This window comes from Magnolia sinica, chromosome 2 (genome assembly GCF_029962835.1).
Source record: "Magnolia sinica isolate HGM2019 chromosome 2, MsV1, whole genome shotgun sequence".
NCBI lineage: Eukaryota > Viridiplantae > Streptophyta > Magnoliopsida > Magnoliales > Magnoliaceae > Magnolia > Magnolia sinica.
In genome coordinates, this window is record NC_080574.1 from 129,937,511 (window position 1) to 129,959,341 (window position 21,831).

Genomic DNA, 21,831 nt, shown 5'->3' on the forward strand with positions numbered 1-21,831 from the left:
TTTTTTATTTTATGAAATTTTGTGGTTTTCCATATATATGGCCCACATTTGAAAAATTCAACTCGGCCATTGGATTCTACGGCCCATGATCGACCAAATGAGACCAATATGTGACATGTTTTTGGCGAATAGAAGAATCAAGGTGGGTTTTAATGGTAAACACCACTATTCCCTATGGTATGGCCCGCTTGATTATCGAATTGGCCTCATTTTTTGGCTCAACGCCTAAAATAAAGTGGGGAATAAAATGGACGGAGTGGATTAGTCTCATACATCAAGGTTGGGTCTATACAAGCGGTTCACTTAAAAAGACTTGAATCATGCAAATATTTTTTTGACGTCCAGCGTCCAGGCCTAACACATATAAGAGGTGGGCCTTGCTCAGATGGGCCACTAAAATAGCTGAAGGGTGTGGATTAGACATTAACCAAGGTGGGGTCCGTTCGAGTGGGCCACACATCGTACAAAAATGAGAAAGAGAGAGAGAAAAAAAAACACCCACCTCAAGATCTCCTCTTCCTTCTTCCGCCTATAGCCTCTTGAGCTCCAAGGGAACGTTTTTAACGGTTGAGATGGGCTTTGGATGATGGGGATGAGGGATAGGAAGTGGGCCACACAAAGATTCTCATAGAGTTTTTTGCTTGGACGAGGGTTGCTCCCATGGGAGTTTCTTGGAATGATGAGAGAGAAAATGGGAGGGAAAGAAGTGGTGAGGTGGAATGATGGGATGAGAAGGATGGTGAGTGATGGGTGATGGTTTTTGTTGACTTTTGGGTGGATAAAGGAATGGGTGTCATTCCTTGTCAGTGAAAAAGAGATGGATAGGTAAGATTGTATACTTACTTTCATTAATGGATTGATGTGATGTTTAGGCTAGAAATTCTCTTAGGGATTGCGACGTGCGGTGTTTTCCTCTAACTGAATGCAGGCCCACATCTCTTGGCCTGGGTATCGCCTCGGCGCGTGAGACACGGTATCATAACCGCGGCGACGGCACGGTCACACTGGTACAAGTCTCAGGTTGAGCCGACTCTGATATACGGGACACGACTCAAGATCGGCGCAAACGCCGATTATAGGTCGCGGGTCACTGAAATTTGACAAGCAGGATCGCGGGAATCTATGGAATAGTACGGACTATGATACAGGTCTTACAGTATGAAGTACATACGAGGGTCACATTCATGATTAAATACATTAAATGAGATCGTGAAATGGTTAAATCTGGCATCTCAGATTACGATGAAGCTAGATGTCATGACACGTTAGAATTTGACTTATAAAATGTTAGATTCAACAATAGCTTTCAGAGATGCATGCAAAGTATGATAGTGCATGTCAGTGGTTGCCTTGTGATGATGATTGGATAAGAGATGAAGCAATTTTACAAGTTCCTTTTAGTTTTTTTACGACACAACGAAGAAATTTTCAAGAAACAAGTATCCAACATCAAATATATTTCTCCTAAAACTTTGGAGAGTAAAAGATATTTTTTACAGAAGTTGTAGTGGACTAGACTTTTAACAATTAATGACTATGGATATGAAGGTAAAGTTTGATAAGTATTGGTCTGAGTGCAGTCTGGTAATGATTGTGGCAGTCGTTCTTAATCCTCGATACAAGATGTTCATGATTATATTCATCTTTAATAAGTTGTATGGTGAGAAGAGTGTCACTGAGGTCGATAAGATTCATGATGCAGTTGATGATTTGTACAATTTCTATGTATAAACCTTGGGCACCATAAAAGATAATACCGCAACCGCGAGTCTAACTCCTAAAGTGGGTTCTACTTATAATGTTGATGAACAACAAAACACGATCGATGATTTCATATCTTTCATGGCATAAGTTGAGACTCAAATGCAGACAACCCAAACAGAACTTGACCACTATCTCAATGAGCCACTTATAAAGTACAAAGGCAAAGAATTTGATGTTTTAAACTGGTGAAAGTCGAAAGGTCGTGATTCACGGTACCTCGTGCTCTCGTTAATGGCACAAAATATATTATCAATTCTAATTTCAACCATGGTGTTAGAATCTTTTTTCAGTACACGCTACCAAAAAAAGGGACAAAGGATATAGACCACGTTAGTTTTTTGCTACGGTTATAAACCATAGCTAAAAGCTTGACACACCATTAATAATTAATGGTGTTATAAGGGTCTCTATGGTGCCTTAAAAAATATATATTTTCCATCTAAGCCGTACATCTATTTGGAAATATTACTTTAGAGCTTGAAATAAAAAATCAGCTAGATCAAAGGCTCAAGTAGACCACACGGTAGGAAACATGGATATTAAATCACATTTGCTTCTTATGGTGTGGTCCACTTGGGCATTTAATCTACCTTAAGTTTTGCATCATGAACTAAAATAATTTAATAAAATTAAGGGTCGGACTGGATAAACCAAATACATCATGGTGAGCCCCACGGAGCCCCTGTGAGGACTGTCCACGGTCCAAGCACGAAATGACGCCAATTTTGGGCGCGCGCTCAAAACAGAGCCGCACCCAAAATTGCTTTATCTCCCTCATTCTCTCTCTCCCTTCCCTAATTGACCCCCTCTCTCTCTCTCCGTTCCCTAATCCCTCTCTCTCTCTCTCTCTCTCTCTCTCTCTCTCTCTCTCTCTGTTTCCCAATCCTCTCTCTCCCTCCTGATCTCCCCATTTCTCTCATTCTCCTGCCTCTCTCTCCAATGCATCTCTACCGTTGGTTCTATCTCTCTCCATTACAGTAGCCGTGAAGCTCCTACACGAAAAAACACACGCCGTGAAGCTCCTAGGTTTGATATCTTCTTCTCTTTTCCTGCTTTTTCTGTCAACTTTCCCTAATCTTATTACCTACTAGTGACAACTTTTGATGCATTCATGATAGAACTTGCAAGCCCACCCATTGAAAGAGACAATCCATAGAAGGTGAAATGGAAGCAGCAAGACTGGTTACCTTACTAGAATTAATGCCGATAACTTCTAAGCTAGCACCATTTCAGCATTTGGGTTTTGGGCCACACCATATTTGAACCTCTTCACAAGCATGAAGTTAAAAATCTTATTCTATAGCATAAGGATCTAGGGGTCTTGACTGATTCTATTATCTAATCCTTGAAGCATATCTCGTTTTCTTTTTTACACCTTTTGAGCCACTCGCATTTTGCACTGTTGAATTTAGTGGCTCGATTGAATACTGCTCGGAGTGGAATCTGATCCAAATGTTTGTATTTCAGAACTGCTAGTCGATGATTATAGTGTTGGAAAATGATTCACGAGTGGACTGTAACATGGATAATTAAAATTATAAATCAATTGACCAATGTACAACAATCACATGGTCCTGATCCTGCTTCGTAGTTATAAAATCACATGCACATGGGCGTAGGCACTTGCGATTTATTAGGGCATGTTTGGAATGCAGAGACAAACAGTGACCTGATCAGTGGGCCCCATTCCACATTCCTTATGCTCATCATTATCTCAATCTTGTATTATCAACTATAGATTTATTATATATTTTGTATTTAAAAGAATGTTTATTAGCTCAGTTGAAGTGAAATGCAACAATTTAATTCAATAAAGGAAACCACCAAAATGGAGACGGTATCATTTTCACTCATAACGGTGATCGGCTATATTTATATTTTCCTTACTTTTTGTAATTTTCTTACCATTGTAGTGATTATCAGAAGCAGTGGACCATCATTGAAAGATTACCCTTGTAATGAGTCCAGGTACATGTTTGCTTCCCTTCTGTTGGTATTTTCTTCTACCTTTACATTTGAAGACTCGCCTGAGTCTTTGTTTGGCTTGAATTCACTTCCTTTTGGTCATGAATCTCCTCACATTCCATTTTATTGAAAACGAAACACTCACCATTGTTTATGAATCAAATACAGGCTATAACAGTTTGCTTGTTCCAGTGATTAGGTTTCTTTCTTATAAGAACATAATTCGAACATGCACTTTTGGTTTATCTAGATTCTTCATCTTGCTTGCAGTTTGCATGTTCTAGCACTTTTAGTTTTTCTTATTTTGTTGGGATTTTATAAGCATTGCTTGCAGTATGCATGTTCCCATCTGTTGCATCTGCTGCTATAAACATTGGAGTGCTATAAACATTTGAATATGGAAAGATATATATGCATGGTTATATAGCTTCTTGGCCATATGTAAGAGACAGTTGATGAAGAATATTTTGAAATAAAACAGATTTTCTTATTATTATTATTATTATTATTATTATTATTATTATTATTTGGTGTTTCTGCAATGAGAATACCTTCTCTATCGGTTTGATGCCATTAGAAGAAACCTAGAGTGTGGTGCGTTTACCTAGTTATCCTTCCTTTAACCTTCTTATGCTAAGAAATATGGTAAGTAGCTTCATAAAACCTGCTTAGTCACTTTTCTTTTGAATCTAATTGCATCATTTTTAATCTAAATTCCAGGTGTACTATATCCTACAACCCCAAAATTACTACAGCCCCTTAGATCTGAAAACCAATCAACCTTACACCTAAAACCCGATCCAAGCTTGAATTGTTAATCTCAATGGGCGCCCCCTAAATCAATCAGTCCATTAAATAGTCCCTAAATTGTCCATAACCTCAATAGCCTTCAAATCTGTCACCTCTCAGCCAACCCAGTGTCTCACAAATCAGGCTTATAACAACTCCATACCAACCCTTGTTTTAACTTAATCTCTGTGCACAAATATGTCCCTAAATTGTCAGCCAACACTCTGCCCCAAGCACCCAATATGGCCATCAAGTGAACCTAAAATCATCCTCTATCTGTCCTAACTTCAGTATCAAAAAAATCCAGAATTTGTCTATCCCCAAGGACCATATACCAGTACATATCAGTCCATGGTACTAACCAAATTCCAACAGCCAGCACCATACCCCAATCATGGGGTTCTTCTCAGTGTCATGAAGGTTACACTGATTAGTTTATGGTGTTCACAGGACCACTTGGAGATCTAAAACAGTCAACCAATTATTTTCTTGGTTCCATAAGACCCATCGAGTGTGGCCTATACAGTGGATCAAGTGGTTTGTGGGACCAACGGAACCATTTGTCCAAGTTTGAGTTCCAACCATGGGCTTGTAATTGTTTAGAGGGATTTCATTTGCTACTAAAAGTTCAAAATTGTAGCCGCTAGGCTGTAAATGATTTGCAGGTAAATGAAATCATAGCTTTACAAAGAGATCTCATTTGCAGCTAAAAGCTGTAAATGATTTGCAGTCTGAAAATTATTTACAGGCATTTTGCAGCATCCAAACATTGCCTGTAAATCATTTACCTATATTTCATTTACAGCATCCAAACATTGCCTGTAAATCATTTACCTATATTTCATTTACAGCATCCAAACATTGCCTGTAAATCATTTATATTTGTTTTGAACCTAAATCATTTACCTATATTTCATTTACAACATCCAAAGTTATGCTTCTGCAGATAACTCATGTCAATTTAATCAGCCAAAGGTGGAACAGAACCAGCAAATGCATTTCTCCTCCCCTGATAACTATGAAACTCAGAAATCAATTAATTATTCTCAGCAACAGCCGTTTCAGATTGGAAATGGTTCTTACACAAAGGTGGAATAGAACCAGTAGAACCAGCCCAAATTTCTCTTATTTGGTTTCATTCTCAGCTGATTTTGTTCTGCATTTCTTTCTACATTTGGATTTTGAGAAATGCAGAGTACTTGTGGAGACTTTGTGATGCCTAAATCCAATGTTTATTGTATTGGAATGGGATAAAAGAGGATAAAAGATTGGCCTAAAACCACCTAAAGACCTTCAAATTCATATGTAGCCCACCTGATTATTGGACATAATTTTTTGGGCTCACATGATCATCATGGTGGAATGAACCTGTTGTATGGGTTGAATGTGATGAACACACCATGAGAGCCTAAAAATGCTTTACCTTGACACTTCTTCTCATTTCACAGTTGTCACCTCATTTACTTGGATGTCACAAGACACCACAATCTACACAGTTCTATTTCAATCCAAGAATATGGTTATAAAACTGAAGCTTTTACAATTATATGTGAACAAATGCAGTGGGTCTCTTGGAACATGTAGCAAACTTGGAGCCCTTCTTTCTGGCTATATGTATATTGATTTTTGTTGCTTTATTTTCTAGATTTTTTCCCTAGTCTCCTTACAAAGGTACACAAAGTCTCTGTGCACTCATCAAAGATTACCTCTTGTGGAGAAATCTAGACAGAAGCCTCAGGAAAGAATGAGGGGGTTGACTGATGTAGGTTATTTATTTCATTTTCTTTTCATCCTGAATTCATTACCATGAAGGTTATTGTTGATTTATTGGAGTGCTTTGGCATCTGAATTGACTTCCTGCAGGCATTAAAAGGAAATGACTATGATGTTGATCCAATGTTATAGGCATGTGGTGTTATAATCAACACACACTTCACTCAAGTAGAAGGACGTGTACTAACTGCACCAAAGGTCTTTTTATTTGTTTGTTTACGAAAATTTCTTACATATTCATTGTTTCTCTTTCTTTTTGGACTTTTGCCCATATTTCTTCTCTTTTGTTGTAATAACTATAAACATCATCTGTTGATTTTATTTATTGGTGTGATTATATATATGCTACAGTTAAAAGTCGAAAATGGAGAAGACTTCTTTTCTCAGAATGGTCGCTAGAATTTTAACAATAAGGTTTTCTTTCTCACTTCAATCTCCTATGTGCTTGTTTAGCTGTGATTGTTGATCCTAACCAAATAGTCATCTCCTTGTTAGAAATTGTTGGAACCCACAAAGATAGAACGCTGGGCTTGCATAAACTTCTCTGCACGTTGTGATATATGGAGTCTTTGTCGTGATCTTAGCAGATGTGGCGAGCAAAAAGGAATTGTATGTTCTTTTATACCCTATATTCTTCTTACTATGAATTTAGTTGTTTCAGCTGTTTTGTTTGGACCCTTATAATTTGTTATATTTCAGTTCATTGATCAGCCATTTGATTACTTTGAAGAAAGTCCTCAGTGGAGGCATTCTCCACCTAATGTTAGAGTGGAGCAGATGTTTGAACTGATCAAGACAACTTCTTGGAGCACCACAATTTCTTCTTTGTGTTTCACCAAAGAGAGAATTCTGATATTTATGGTTGGTTTATCTGATGTTTCGCTTATTTTTTCCTTAATTTTGAACTAATTTGGCACTTTATAGTTCAACATATTGATGGTCTGACTCTATATGTTGTTTAGTTTGGTTTTTGTAATTTTGAATGAATTTTGAACTCTATATTTAAACATATTAGACTTCATTTGGTCGTCTCAAATCAAATGGAGCCTAAGCCAGTCCCAAGCCTGGGTAAAGAAGGAGGGAGAATGGGCATCAAGGTGAGTTGTGTACTTTTCATTCGTTTTTCTAAGAAGGATTTTTAAAATGCTTGATGGTTAATTTCAAGAGTTTTCTGGCTTCTTCTACTATCATTTGAGGACTTCAAAAGCCCAACTAACTTGAGATTTTTATATGCAGGCTGATGTATTTTTAGCCCCACAGATCAATGTTGCCACTACAAGGTTCAATATTCAAATGGTAAAGTTTTTAACTATTTATTTTATCTTTGTTTTTTCCTGTTCTTCATAAATAATTTAATGTCTTAGCCTCCTGTCATTACCAGCTAGTCTTGTCACTATTTGTACATATGTCATCTCATGAGTCTTACTTTTTGTAATTCTCTTACCCCTGTAGTGATTATCAGAAGTAGTGGGCCATCATTGAAAGATTGCCCTTGTAGTGAGTCCAATTAAGGTATGGATAATACATGGTTTTAGTTCATGGTAAATGGTACCTTTTATTGTGGATCACCTTTGGACCAAAGACCCGGTACCTTTTGTTGGTGTAATTTCCTAATTAGTTTGTTTCTGTATTTACGTCAGAGCTATCCAGAAGTTGAGCGGGAGTCCCTGGAAGGTGGGAACTGCTGTTATGACCAGATGAAGCTGTCTATTTCCTATGAACAGCAATATAGGTGGCCTGTCTATTTGGACAGGCCCGTGTTTATGCCCTCAGGTTCAAGTTCAAATCAGACCTGATTCAGTTATCTACAAAACTGGTATAAGTTGGTTTTGTCTAATTTCTGGTTTCTCACTTAATAGAGATTTCCAGCTAAGCACCTTACTGCATGTTTTCTTTATGTAGGTGTTTCTTATTTTAGTTAATTGCTTTAACTGCCTTAAAGGAAATATAGGAGTCTAGAACGAGTCAGTTCCAGATCATGCAGGCATAGGTCTGGTAATTTTCAGTGGACCAGAATCTGACTGATTCGGAAGTAGGGCGACAGGGGTGGGTGGGTCGGCTTGGGAGGTTTCATTTCATAATTGGATTTGGGGTGGTGTTTTGGTCCTATACTCGACCTGGTGGATCCAATTTCACATCCAAAACCATTTATCATTCAATGGGATCCATTAACCTGATCAGTTGACCCAAATCATTTCTGTGCTTAGTTTTTTAGGGGAAAGAAAGAGGTTATAAAGATAAAACTCTAAAATGGGTGCTTAGGCCCCATTTGGGATCAAGAAATGAGAATATAAATATGGTAAATCCATGAACTAATCAAATTCATGGATTTGCACTGGATTTGGATTTGGTAAAACTACTTCATAGTTTGAAGCTAAGCTACAAATCCATGGGTTTGGAGAGCATTTATGGCAATGACAAAGAATTTATAGTATTTGCTGCAAGAGAATAAGTTGTATTGCTTTTAGGAGAGTATTATTTTGTGGATTTGCCAAATTTGGCAAGTCCTCACAAATTTGAAATCCGTAGATTTCACAAATACCCCAAACAACACCTTAGTGAATTTCAGCGAACATAGATTCCTGCCTAGGTGGGTGGTACTTAGAATGATGTGGAGGTTGCTTTTAACCTTACCGCAACTCAGCACTTGAGATATTTATTTTTTCCCTTCATCACTTGAGTATCTTGTGATCTTGTGAATAGTTAAGGCCCTGTTTGGTTGCCACTTAAAAATGAAAAATATATTTTTCCTTGATTTGACATTTCTTGCTATTTGGATATTGCAAAGAAAACCATGAATTCCATTAAGTAATCCATATTCATAGTGGTAGTTCTTGCAATATACTCATTGTGTAATGAAGCTGGAATTTTAGCTTGCTACCCAAAAAGATATTCTTTTTTTTTTTTTTTTGAGTTATTCATTTCAATTATTTATGTCCATAGCCTAGATTCTTGGTATTCAAACAGATAATAGATCAAATTAGTTTTGGAAGGGATTGTTAGATGAGTGACAATTTATGTAAACTATGATCTCTAAGGGGGTTTTTGTTTTTGTTTTTTTTTTTTCATTTTCCAGTGTAATTCAATGTAAATGAGTTACCAATGTATTTACAGCAGTAGCCCCAAGGTTGACATTAACAGGGAGCTTTGCAAAGCTTCTCACTTCCTTGCTAAATTACATTAGTACAATTTCCATAGGTGAAAGTTGTAGGGCCTACCATGATGTATGTATCTTATCCATGCCGTTCATCTGTTCAGCTAGCCCATTTTAGGGCATGAGCCAAAATTTGAGGGAGATTTGAATTTCGAGTGGACCACCGCATAGGAAATGGTGGGAATTGAACACCCAATGTTGAAAACTTCTTGGGAGTTGCAGGAATTTTGGATCAAGCTAATATTTGTATATACCTTTATACATGTTAGTGTGATCTTACGAACTAGTTGGATGATAGATACACAACATGTGGGCCTTAAAAAGGTTTAAATTTTCAACCATCAACATCATTAACCACCTTGTTTCCTGCGGAAATTAGATGGTAAAATAGATAGATAGTGTGGATCACACAAATACATCACTTTGACACCCACAAATTTTAATGGTACCCCATCCGTGTTGGATTTCATTAACCTGGATAGTCTTTTGGAGGTCTAATTACATGTATATTTTTCTCTTAAACATACAATGTTCAAATTACTTATGTAATTAAAAAAACAAACACCTTAATTTGAGATGAACTAATTTTAAGCAGCTGCTAAACATGGGCTAACTTTTCACGTTGAATGTGAACCATCAGCCAGACATCCTAGATGCTTTTCATCTGTAAGGAGAAAATAAAGCAATAGGGAAATGGCATGATACATTCTTTCATATCTTAATCCAGTTCGTCCATTTGGTGACCCACTTTGTATTCATCATGTCTCCAAAAGATTGAAATGATCACGCTAGGAAACAGTTGGAATTTGTTGTGTCAAGTGCCTATTATGTTATCTGTCATCCAATCCATTCATCTCATAATCTCATGTGAAAAAATCATAGTATTTCTTTTTTCGAAAGGCAATGGAAACTTTCATTTATCTTTTTTATATATATAAAAGGCAATAGAAACTTTCATAGTAGGACAAAAGAAAAAAAGAAAGAAAAAAGGCGGTCAGAAGGGAGAATACAAGCCCCATAAAAAAGCGATAATGTCTGAACTTCGTTGGGCCATAACCTATATATATGCATGTATAATCTATATGAGAAACATTTTGGCCTGATTTTTCTCTCCTCTTTTTCTTACTCATGTCTTTCTCTCTTACTATGTAATGTTTCTACAAGTATGTTCCAATTTTGTTAGTTATATATGTAATAGCTTATTGAGGACATGCAAAAAGCAAAGGAAGAGATGAAAAAACTGAAAGGGGAGACACAAGCCAAAAAGGATCACATGCTACAGGTGGTTTGGATTTTTTTCTTGGATTTATTATCTAATACTCTTAAGGATTTAAATATTTTATGATATATTTTTTTTTACAGTATAAAAAAATAGCACAAGTAAATGAAGTTGCATTGAAGCAAATTGAATCTGCTCATGAAAAATTCAAGGATGTGGTACATCCCTGTATCCTAAACCTCATTTGTTTGAAAGTTACAATCCCTATTTTCAGTGTTTTTTGTCTTTCTTTCTTTTGAAATATGTACAAAGGCATGCTTGTTTGATTGTGTCTACAAATGCTGTTTTATATAGGCTGACAAGCTAAAGAAGTCACTGGATGATGAAATTCATTTTCTCAAGGGAATGGTTTCAGAACTTGAAAGTGATCTTGTGTCAAAGTCCACAGAAGTTACATCTACAGTTTCATGGAAAGAAGAAGCTCTATCTTCTGCATTTGCTAAAATTAACCATCAGAAAGAAGAAAATTCTATAAAAACGTGAGCATTATTGCATTATATGGAGGGTGTTTACTGTGTTGGAGTGTATTTTTTTCTTGCACATGAGGGCACGCCTTAGTTATATGCAACCACTCTTCTTGTTGTAAGTCTCAAATAGTGAAATTGGAAATTCAGATCTCTTCTTTGAAGGAAGATCTTGAAAAGGAGCATCTACGATGGCGTACTAGCCAAAGCAATTATGAAAGACAGGTTTACTCTTAATTTCTTGTCATAATTCTTATTTCTCATCTCATTCATGTGCAGTGGGATATGAAAGAACTTCGTAGGAAGTATTTGGAGATGGAGTCGAAGCTAAAGTTCGAACAGGTTTCTTTTTTGTAATTCTTATGATAGGTTGAGCAAAATGAAGTATTGTTTATTTAGAAATTTGAATGTGGGATGCATTGTATGATTTGATTGTTATTTGTAATAAATGCATCATTTTTTTTCCTAATTGTATTTTATGTATTATTCTTATCAGCATTAAGCTTAGATGAGTTATCAATCACAGCAGGTTCTTGCAATGGAAACAGGCACTATTATTATAATTTTAAAATAGCTACGGATTTTACCCGTAGCTCTTGTTCTGAAAACCGTAGCTATTTCTAACTTCAGCATATTGCTACGGATTTCATTCTACTTTTAGCTACTGATATTATCCGTAGTCGTAGGTACATTTCGCTATAGAAATTATAGCTACTGCTTTTTTCCGTAGCTAATGATATCTATTGCTACGGATATGATCTATAGCCGTAGGTATATTTCACTACAGAAATTATAGCCATGGCCTTTATCCGTAGCAAGTGATATCTATTGCTACAGATTTAATCTGTAGGCATAGGTATTTTTCACTGCAGAAATTATAGCTGCGACTTTTATTCATAGCTACTGATATCTATTACTAAGGATGTAATTTGTAGCCATCGGTTTTTTGACCTTTAGCTACGCTATCAATAGCTACGGACGTGCTACGGACTAGATCCGTAGCAAAAGGCCTTTAGCTACGGTTCTTATCTGTAACCTTTGCCCCTTTTTCTAGTAGTGACAGAGAGTAGGGTTGTGAACAAGTATCGAAGCTTACTTACACTGGAATAAGTTGAAGTGCTCATTTGTATACAAGATTAGTTGCGTCCGATTTGGGAGAAAGGGAACTCTGTTAATAAAGAGTTTGGGGAGGAGGAGAGTGACAAGAAGGATGAGACAGTAACTGCAATAATTGCATGAAACAGGATAAGACATTGTTTTCTACTTCTCTTGTATTTGCTTACAACGGGATTTTAAAAGTTATTTTTTGTGTACTTATATTGTAATATTTGATGGGTGGATGGATATTTTCCTCTTTTCATTTATGCTTTTAAATTAGTTAATGTTGTTTAAATCTCATATGGTTAGCTAATTGCGTCTATTTATCTTCATTCCTTAATTATTTATATTGCCTTAACCAGATATTTTTTCTTTCAAAATACACACCTATAAATACGTCATCGGAAGATGATCCATCGACAAGTATTTGGGATTATGGAGCCCAAGTCTACTCATATAATGGAAAGATAATTAAAGTTACAATGCAAGTTGTGTGAAAAATAATTTGTAAACAAAACAAATCGGTTAAAATTACATTTCGCTTGTCAGGGAGAAGACGCTGCCCCATGTAGCAAAGCTCCTCAAGAAGTCCAGGATTTATTTTGAGTCATTCTTGACTCAAATACAAAGAATTTCTCCGCCCCTTCCCCTACAACCAATACAACCAACTACAGAAGATATAAAAGTATGCCTATTATAATTGAATAAAGGTTAAGCAGAGGAACTGTCTCCACAGTTAGTAAAGAAGAATAAGAGAGATTATTAAGGGAACGAGAAGAACAACATTATAAATAAGTCGTAAAAGAAAGCTTGAATATGTCATCCAAGAACAGACAACAACATCAATCTCCTCCGAGACAACATGATGTCGAAGCAGGCATGAGTACAAGACATAAGCCAATCAATAAATCATCAAAGTTTCTTAAAAGTCTCACGACATTCTATAGGCCGTTGGGAATCCCGTACAAATCGGATCATAAAAAGAGGCTGAAAAAACTTGTTAAATTATGAATGAGGACGATGAAAAAGCATCTCCACCATTCGATTCAGCAGAGGTAAACAACCATCTTTTGAACACATCCAGCTCGGAGTCAACCTAAAGTTCTCCCACAGTTGAAGCCGTAAAATGAGAACGAAATAATGATTTTGGCAACGAAGGTGGAGGAGGGGGTTACCATTATGGACCAGGTTACTCAGGTTAAACGCCATAATAGCATTCATTATATAGAGATATTGAATGAATGAATAATTTATTGGTTTGTATGTGGACGTGGTTTTTTTATTTTTGATTTTTGACAATGTTTATTTACTTTGTTCATTTTATGAACATGGTTTATTTACTCTTGATTTCAAAACAGGATTGGGTAAGGTCAGCCCTAACTCGGTCCAACTCGACTCAATGCTCAGTTCTAGTGGATCTGCCATGTTTCAATGATCAAATATTCAAAATCATTTGTATGAAACAAACCTACATTTTTCTGCCACTTTTCATTTCATCTCCTATTTAGTGTTACAAGATTAGTCATGCAAAAATTAAAATGAACACAGTTGTAATTTTTACATGTTGCAACTTGCAATGCAAAGAAGACCCATCTGATTGCTTTTAAGTGTCCTTTGTATTTTGAATATAGTCTAGATACCCTAAGATTAGATTTTTAAACTTGTGCTCAGCCCTCGGGTCAAGTGTTTGAGTCTAAGCCATTGCGGTCTTACCATAGTAACCTAGCTCGATGACGCGACCTGACTCAGTGTCATTTTTAAGTTTGGGCTCAACCCTTAGGTTGAGTGTTTGAGCTCAAGCCTTTGTGGCATTGCCCCAATAACCTAGCCCGGTGACCCGATCTGACTCGGTGCCAACTTGATCCAATTTGATATTTTTGGCCTGGTCGAACTCGGAACGGATTAATCCAACCTAAACCCAGACTTAGGTCGAGCCAGGCACGCTGGATTCGGTACCAAATCAGGTCGGGGCTTTTTCAAAACCGGATGGAGTCGGGTCAGCCCTAACTCGGTCCGACTCCGCTGGATGCCAGGCTGTATTCCCATCTCACTGTTTTCTCTGGGCTAGATTTTCGTTTTTTTTTTTTTTCGAAATTGACTGATTTTTAGTATAAAGATCGCTCACGACATGTCCTGTCTTATCCACCGAGCATACGTCAGACACAGTGTACGCAGGCAGTGAGCGGATTAGGTGCAGCCCGGCATCACCCAACACGGTGCGGCCGTGACTTTGGTGCCATCTTCATGCACTTATTTTATATCAACACCGTCCATCCATTTTCCACATCATTTTAGAGCGTAAACCCCAAATTAAAGCACATCCAGATCTCAGGTAGACCGCATCACATGAAACAGTGATGATTGATGATTAAAAACTCCCTGTGGGCCACATAAGTTTTCAATCAAGCATCAGCTTGATGTGAGTTTTCTTTTTCCTCTAACACTTCATTAAGGTCTGTGTGGCCTTATCAACGGGTTGGATATGGAAAATAACCATTATAGTAGGAATTAAGATGGGCACTAGGAAGTTTTAACAGTAGGCGGTCAAGCACGAATGTTTCCTATGGTATGGTCTATATAAGATTTATATCTACTGTAATGTTTTCACTTCTATATTAAAATGAGATGAAAAAACGGATGGACGGCATGGATACGTAATATATACATCAAGGTAGGCCCCACACTCCGGGCTGAACCGCGTTGGGTGAATCCGAGGCCGCACCTAATCCGCTCCTCCAGGGCATTTCTTTCCATGTTGCGCGTCTTGGGAACGTGTGTTTTTTTCCTGTCGGTTCCCCATACCGCATGAAATGACAATTATGCCCATTTCAAAGGGTCGCGACTTACCTCAACGAAATCGGATTGCGTACTGAGTTACTCAGTACGCTTTTATCGTACCGAGTAAACTCAGTTGGGACCACTGTTAATGTATGTGGTTTATCCACACCGTCCATCCATTTTTACTGATAATTTTAGGGTTAATACCAAAATTGAAGTGAATCCAAAGCTCAAGTGGACCACTACACAGGACAGTGTGGAATAATGATTTCCACCATTGAAACCTCCCTAGGGTCGAAATTAATTTTTTATTTGTCATCCAACCTGTTCATAAGATTGCAAAGACATGGATGAAGAGAAAGCACGAACATAAGCTTGATCCAAAACTTCTTTGGCCTCCAAAAAAAATTTCAATGATATAGGTTCAATCAAACTGTTTCCTGTAGTGTAGTCCACTTGAGATTTTAATTTGCTTCATGTTTGGGATCTAATCCTAAAATTATCTGTTAGCATAGATTAACGGAGTGGATAAAATAAATAAATCACAGTAGACCCCACACAGTTTATACAACACGCTAAGGGCATTGACTTACTCAGTACGCAATCCGCTTCCTATCTCAACGCCGGATCCCGCGATGCTTGTGCATATACGCTACCCATCCGTTTTTACACATTATTCAATTGCATTGAAAAAAAACACGAAGCAATTCAAATATCGGGTAGATTACACCACAAAAAAAAAAAGTTATTGGCTATTAAAATCGCTCTATGGACTCCAAAAAGTTTTGGATCAACCTTATATTTTTATTTTCTACTAAAAAGTTTTGGACCAACTTTATATTTTTATTTTCTACTTATTCAAATTCATGTGATCTCATCAACATGTTTGATATCAAATAAACATTACGGTGGACCCTGTAAAGTTTTTAATGGTTGATGTTCGTTAACCATGGTTTCTTATGATGTGGGGGCAATTAATTCGGTAACTTTGCTATTTTCCTTTTTGGGTAATTGTGTATAGTGAGCTGAGCCATTAAGCGTACCAGTATCTCCGCCTCATATTAACGATTGAACACCCACTATTGAAACTTTATTCTAGTAAACCAAGATTAATTTGGATCCTTAACTTATTGTAAATAGGAAAGATTAGTTTTCCTGTATATTATTGGTCTGCATCGTTACTGATATTATCAACACACTGTTGTATTAAAGGCAGTCTGTAATGACTGGCCTAATAAAATTGCAATAAATACAGATTTTCCTTGTTTATAGCAAGCATAGGATCCTTATTCCTACAGTGATATTTATATTTCATTTACTTAAAAAGAGAGCCCATTGTGACTTAGGAAAAACACTCGTATCAATCAGTCTAATTCAAGATTTTTGGTACCTAGGTGTTTAATAGCATCTATTTCTTGTGTCGTGGCCGACTGAAGTTTGGATTTACCTCATTTTTTTAATCTCATAAGATGAGCAGGAGAAACTAATGTCCAGAGCGCATGTCAGACAGTATCACAGCGGGCCCCACGGGTTTATTTTGAACGGAAAATTTTCCTCCTGACTAGCAAATAACCCGATGCCGGTATCCAGCAAAAGGGAAGTCCAAATCCAGGCAAATGTTCCAAACAAAGACATTTTCTTCTTCTTTTTCTCTCCTCTCCCATCCCTTTCCTTCTTCCCACACGAAACCCTCTCTTTCTTTACCTCTTCCAAGCATTCCGAACAAGAAAACCCAACATTGCATTGCTACAGAAGAGCTCTTCCCTTCTTCTCAACCCCACAAAGACGAAGAAGCGCTGGGATTGAGATTTGTTCGGGGAAATAAGCTTCTCAAGGAGTTGGGTACTTGGGGAATTGGTGGTCCTTGCAGGTACTTTGTTGAGGTTTTCGATCAGACCCAACTCGTTTCTACCATCAGGTAATGCGCCCTTCTCGAATCTCCTCTTTTCACTTCACATGATCCTCGGATGATTATTTGTCCGCGGGATCACCAGAGTATTTGATCCCCCACTCCTGCTAGTGGGAAACGATCTGTCCGTCCATCATTCCACGGGAGGGGCAGGCTTCTGTTTTCCACGGATGGGAGCACGGAGGACCACCTAATACGGTGGTTGGATGGACTTTTGTAATTTTCCTTGCACGGCAGTGTGAAGACGAATCGGCCTTTGGAGTTTACGCTGTCCGCCTATTAAAATAAATGAATAAATAATACTCGTATAATTGATAGTTATTTATTTTTATCTTTCACGGGGAAAACCGAATTTATCATGATTTAAAATAAAAGGTTCTATTTAAAAAACAGCAATGCTCGAAGACTATAACTTATAATTCTCCTAGTTGCATCAGATAACTTGGACGGTCCATTTGATCGATCTAAACTGTCCATTAAGTTCTAAAAATGGTTAGGGTTGCTTAACTGCTGGGCCAAATTCTTTTTTTTTTCCCACATTTAAACCCACACACTCACATCGGAGTGGGTACTCGAACCCTTGACCTGGGCTTGAAACTTTTGTGAATCGCAGGAGTAATGACCCAACCAAATTGATCAGTTGTTGGTATGTATTGTGTTGGGCATGCCAAAGCTTTTTATAGTTTGATACGAACTTGATACTTATGACCCCAAGAGTCGAGTATACAGAAAGACCTTAAGTGATTGTGTATGATCAAGAATTGAGGTAGTTCAACCATGTATTTAGCCAAGCCATTTGTGAAGGGGATGGTTCATCTTTCTAATAAGTTTTTTTTTTCATTTTAGTGGGAATGACTTTTTTTCACAATGATAATAGATATAACTCAATTCGTGCAATGTGAGAGAGTAGAAGGAATTCAATAGTATTAAATTGAAATGAAAATAAAACTTACAATAATATCCATCAGTGGAAGGGAACTACACTACTCCTAATGTAAGTTGATCCAGTGTAATACTGTAAACGGACTGGATTACACCACTCATATGTTAAAGTTGATCTGCTGTGACAGCATGGACGAGTTGTCCTAATATAAGAAACACTAGGCCAAGAAAATATAAGATAAATATAAGCAGTGTTGTGTTTTAGATTTGATTTGATATATTTTAAGTTAGCCAGGGCTTAAACATCCTTTAATCTTCTTCTGATTTATAAACTTTTAAAACGGTTGCATAGAGAGATATCTTTGCAGCCACTTCTCTTATATGCCAATGTAAATATAACCATTTAGTTCCAAAGACACTCATCGCCTATCAAATGACACCATGTATGTTGGCTGCTCAACATGGGTTGGTCATTAGTTGCACACATGTTCTACCCATATTACGTGGATGAGAATTTTTCTTGATCGGTTACATATTAGTAACAGTCATTCTATGCTTGGTATGAACATGAATAATTTGCCATGAAATTAGGCAGGTTTAGCATAGTCATTGCGTTGCTCCTCAAATATTTTCGGTCATGCAATCCCTTGGTGACACCATAGTACATAAGTTGAACTCATCACTTGTGGTGACCATGTGTCGGTCGAGACCCAACATCAGTCATGAAGCCCTTGTGGTAGTTACTTGGCTTTGCTAGGTGAATAAGACACACGACATGTGTACCTTCGCTGTAGCGAGCTGGGCTTATCCATTTTGGGCTACTCATGACTCTATGAATTCTGATTTCTTTCGATCATAAGAACAATTGAAGAAATATTCTATCTTTTATTGAGATTTTATTACCACGTGACATCATCTGAGTGGCTAGATCTAACGTAATCAGATTAGGCGTAAATACTAACGAAATTAATTCTTCGGAATCATAAGCATTCTATGACCTATTCAAACAAATAGATGATGAAATTGTTAGTTGGACCTACTTTTATATAAATGATCTTCACGGTCCATATTAAAGACCTGATCAAATGGCTAATGGCTAATGTTCGTCAGATCCATTTATGTTTGCATGGCAGCCTATGAAATGTGCACTGAACCTATCACGAATATGCTTGGTGTAGGCCCTTGTTGGGTTGCTTGGATCTCATACGTGTACGTAAGTGCACTCGCTCCAGGGTAACATATAGTGGGCCAGTTTCACTAAGAAATGTGAAGCCAACCTCCATAGATTTGAGGCAGGTAGGGTTTGTGATGGGCCACGCTCCCAGACCCTGTGGGGCTCTGACTCGGCCCCTCTACTTGGTTACAGGGCGACCCTAGACTTGAAATGAAGGCCCAGATGGGGGCAAGCCAGGCCCAGGCTAATGGTTGTCTGGTCCAATCATCAAGTGAGCCACCATCGTCCAAATAAAAATAAAATAATGGACAGTTTAAGGAAACTTGTGAGCAACTCTCATTCACCATACTATGATGGAACTCGTCTTAGATGTATGGTACCCCAAAAAACTTCTTAGATTGGATCATTTCCAACCTTTGATCATTTAAATCCTTTTTTTTTTGGTAGGGTCGGCCAAGGTCCGGCTAAGCACTATAGGGCCCAGGCTGGGCCATTTTAGCTCAAATAGGGCAAGCTAGGGCTCAAGGGAACATGGCTAAGCCTTGCAAGGGTAGGGCTACACACAGCCCCATGACTTGAACTTGTATGTTTTAAGGCTTTCTTCCACTATTTCCTATTGTGGGGCCCACCATAGTGTGTGTGTGTGTGTCTCTTGTATGTTTCAAGGCGTTCTTCTACTGTTTCCTATTGTGGGGCCCACAATAGTGTGTCCATGATATCCAGCAAGGAATCAATTGTGCCCCACCATGGTGACAGGATCCCCCAAAAATCAACCCAATCCAACAGTCAGGTGGGCCCTACCACTTGAATTGATAGGTTTCAGGGCATTCATTTCATTATTTTTATGATGTGGCCCACCTGATGGTTGGATCAGCATGATTTTTGGGGCTTCCAATTTTCAAGGTGGGGTGCACCTGTTGGACAGGTTGGATGTCGTACACTCCACCTAATTCAACGTAACATTGCCCTGCTCTAGTGGAACTAGGGCAGTTGCTTAAGATTTTTGGAAATGGTGGATCAAATGGGATCCACCTCCCATTCACTGTCCTATCAAAACATTCACGCACGGCAAATGGTGTTCTATACCAGATCATTTCCCGGGTCCAGTGCTTAGAACATGACACTGATCAACTGCCTACAACCAACAGAAGAACTCTTTGGTCACAATCCGGCAATGATCAAACGGAAGTACCCGCCACCTTCTGGAGAGCCGGTGGACCCCACAATCGGACATCCATTGCACCACCCACTTTGTTTTCAGATTCAAAAATCTTAACCCATCCTTACCCAATTCAGCATTCAACATACAGATATTGTCGATTGCGATCTATACAGTTTCTGATTATCGGTAAAGGCTCGAACTGCCTCTTCGACGACCGTGGCTTCAATGGTTGTATCATACTGAATCGAATAGATTTCCTCGAGAGGATTGGACCCGGCGTTTACAGAGCTGGAAGCGGCTACCCATTTAATCGATTGGGCATCCAATGCTCAAATGATGGATTCACGGGACTTGAATTCGCCGGTGGCATTCCAGGAACTGTCGGCGGAGCTGTATACATGAATGCGGGAGCTGATGGACAAGAGACGGCAAATAGTATTGACAGCATTGAGATTGTTACGATGGATGGAAGACAGCAGGTGTTGAATGCATGTGAACTCGTGTTTGGTTACCGGAGATCACCTTTTCAAGAAATGGAAGACATAGCAGCGATCGCTGCAGTCACATTTGGATTAACAGCTTCAGTCAATGCGATGGAGAGGCAACGGGTGTACTTGGGAAGGTAAAACCAACATCAAAGAAAATGGAATTCCATATGGGTGGGGCCCACCTTTAAGTGACCCTGTTCATCCGGCGGGCCTTACTGTGAATGGTTGATGCTGCAAATCCTAGCTGAACTGATAATCAGCTTGCACAGAGCAATCAGAAAGAAAATACATCCCAATGGTCATATCTGGGAACTTCATTTTCTGTTCATCACCTGAGCACCAGTGGGCCCCACGAAATTCTCATTGGAATGAAACCAAAACACAAATGGACCATTTTGTACCTACGATCACCCATTGCATCTGGAGATTCTGATCTGAAACAGTTTTATCTACAGACGGAAGAAATCTCAGCCAATAAGGGAACGGAGTGCTGGATCAGTATTTCGGAACCCATCAGGATTGGGAATTTCGGCAGGAGAGCTGATCGATAGGGCGGGATTGAAAGGTTTAGAAGTGGGAGGTGCCAAAGTATCCAACATCCACACCAATTTCTTCATCAATTTCAACGGATCGACTTCCATGGACATGCTCGAACTCATCAACCGCGTTAAAGAAGAGGTCGATCGGAAGTTTGGGATTGAACTTGAGGAAGAAATACGATATGTACCATACAATTTTAAGTAGACAAAAGGAAGGTTCTTGATAAGAACTGCATGTGGGAGTGCTAGTCTTTTGTGTTTGTACTGAAGAAAAACACTATGTAGGTAAAGAGATCATTAGCTGTTGTGACAATGTAAGATGGTTGAGATTGGTGGGATTAATGATTTTGTTTCCGGGTTTAAGGCAATGACTTGAAATTGACAGTGTATGATGTAAATTTCATGCATCAGATCGGATTTGCTTTTGTTAATCAAAGTGGCCCACCGCCTTTTACAAGCACAGGAAACCATATGAAATAGGAATTATATGATTCTCAGCCAGAGCAATTTGCATTCTATTTTTTAGCCATCAGTCTCTATAACTGTAGTCCATTGTTTGGCGATCCAGACCATTGATGCTGCAGCCCCAAAAATGCCGGCATGGAACAATACC

The 21,831-nt window shown here is 38.3% G+C and overlaps 1 protein-coding gene and 1 long non-coding RNA gene across 2 annotated transcripts; one reads left to right on the forward strand and one right to left on the reverse strand.

Moving 5' to 3' along the window:
• The first annotated feature begins 16,593 nt into the window (after positions 1-16,593).
• Positions 16,594-21,586, forward strand: LOC131237641 (uncharacterized). The gene is made up of 3 exons (XM_058235529.1): positions 16,594-16,982; positions 20,340-20,813; positions 21,135-21,586. Exons 1-3 carry the CDS (start codon positions 16,681-16,683, stop codon positions 21,421-21,423), a joined length of 1,065 nt encoding a protein of 354 aa, XP_058091512.1. The 5' UTR covers positions 16,594-16,680; the 3' UTR covers positions 21,424-21,586.
• On the reverse strand, positions 20,302-21,074 carry LOC131237643 (uncharacterized). Its single transcript, XR_009167351.1, has 2 exons — positions 20,862-21,074; positions 20,302-20,746 (listed from the first exon to the last, which is right to left on the reverse strand). It is a non-coding gene; the product is annotated as an uncharacterized LOC131237643 (long non-coding RNA).
• Positions 21,587-21,831: the final 245 nt, after the last annotated feature.

What these genes read in the sequence shown, in the direction of transcription:
- LOC131237641 (XM_058235529.1), top strand. Translation starts at nt 16,681, where the DNA reads ATGTTCCAAACAAAGACATTTTCTTCTTCTTTTTCTCTCCTCTCCCAT. An exon ending in CAACTCGTTTCTACCATCAG is followed by an intron (nt 16,983 to 20,339) that starts GTAATGCGCCCT and finishes TTCAACATACAG; the next exon opens with ATATTGTCGATTGCGATCTA. An exon ending in CAACGGGTGTACTTGGGAAG is followed by an intron (nt 20,814 to 21,134) that starts GTAAAACCAACA and finishes TTTTATCTACAG; the next exon opens with ACGGAAGAAATCTCAGCCAA.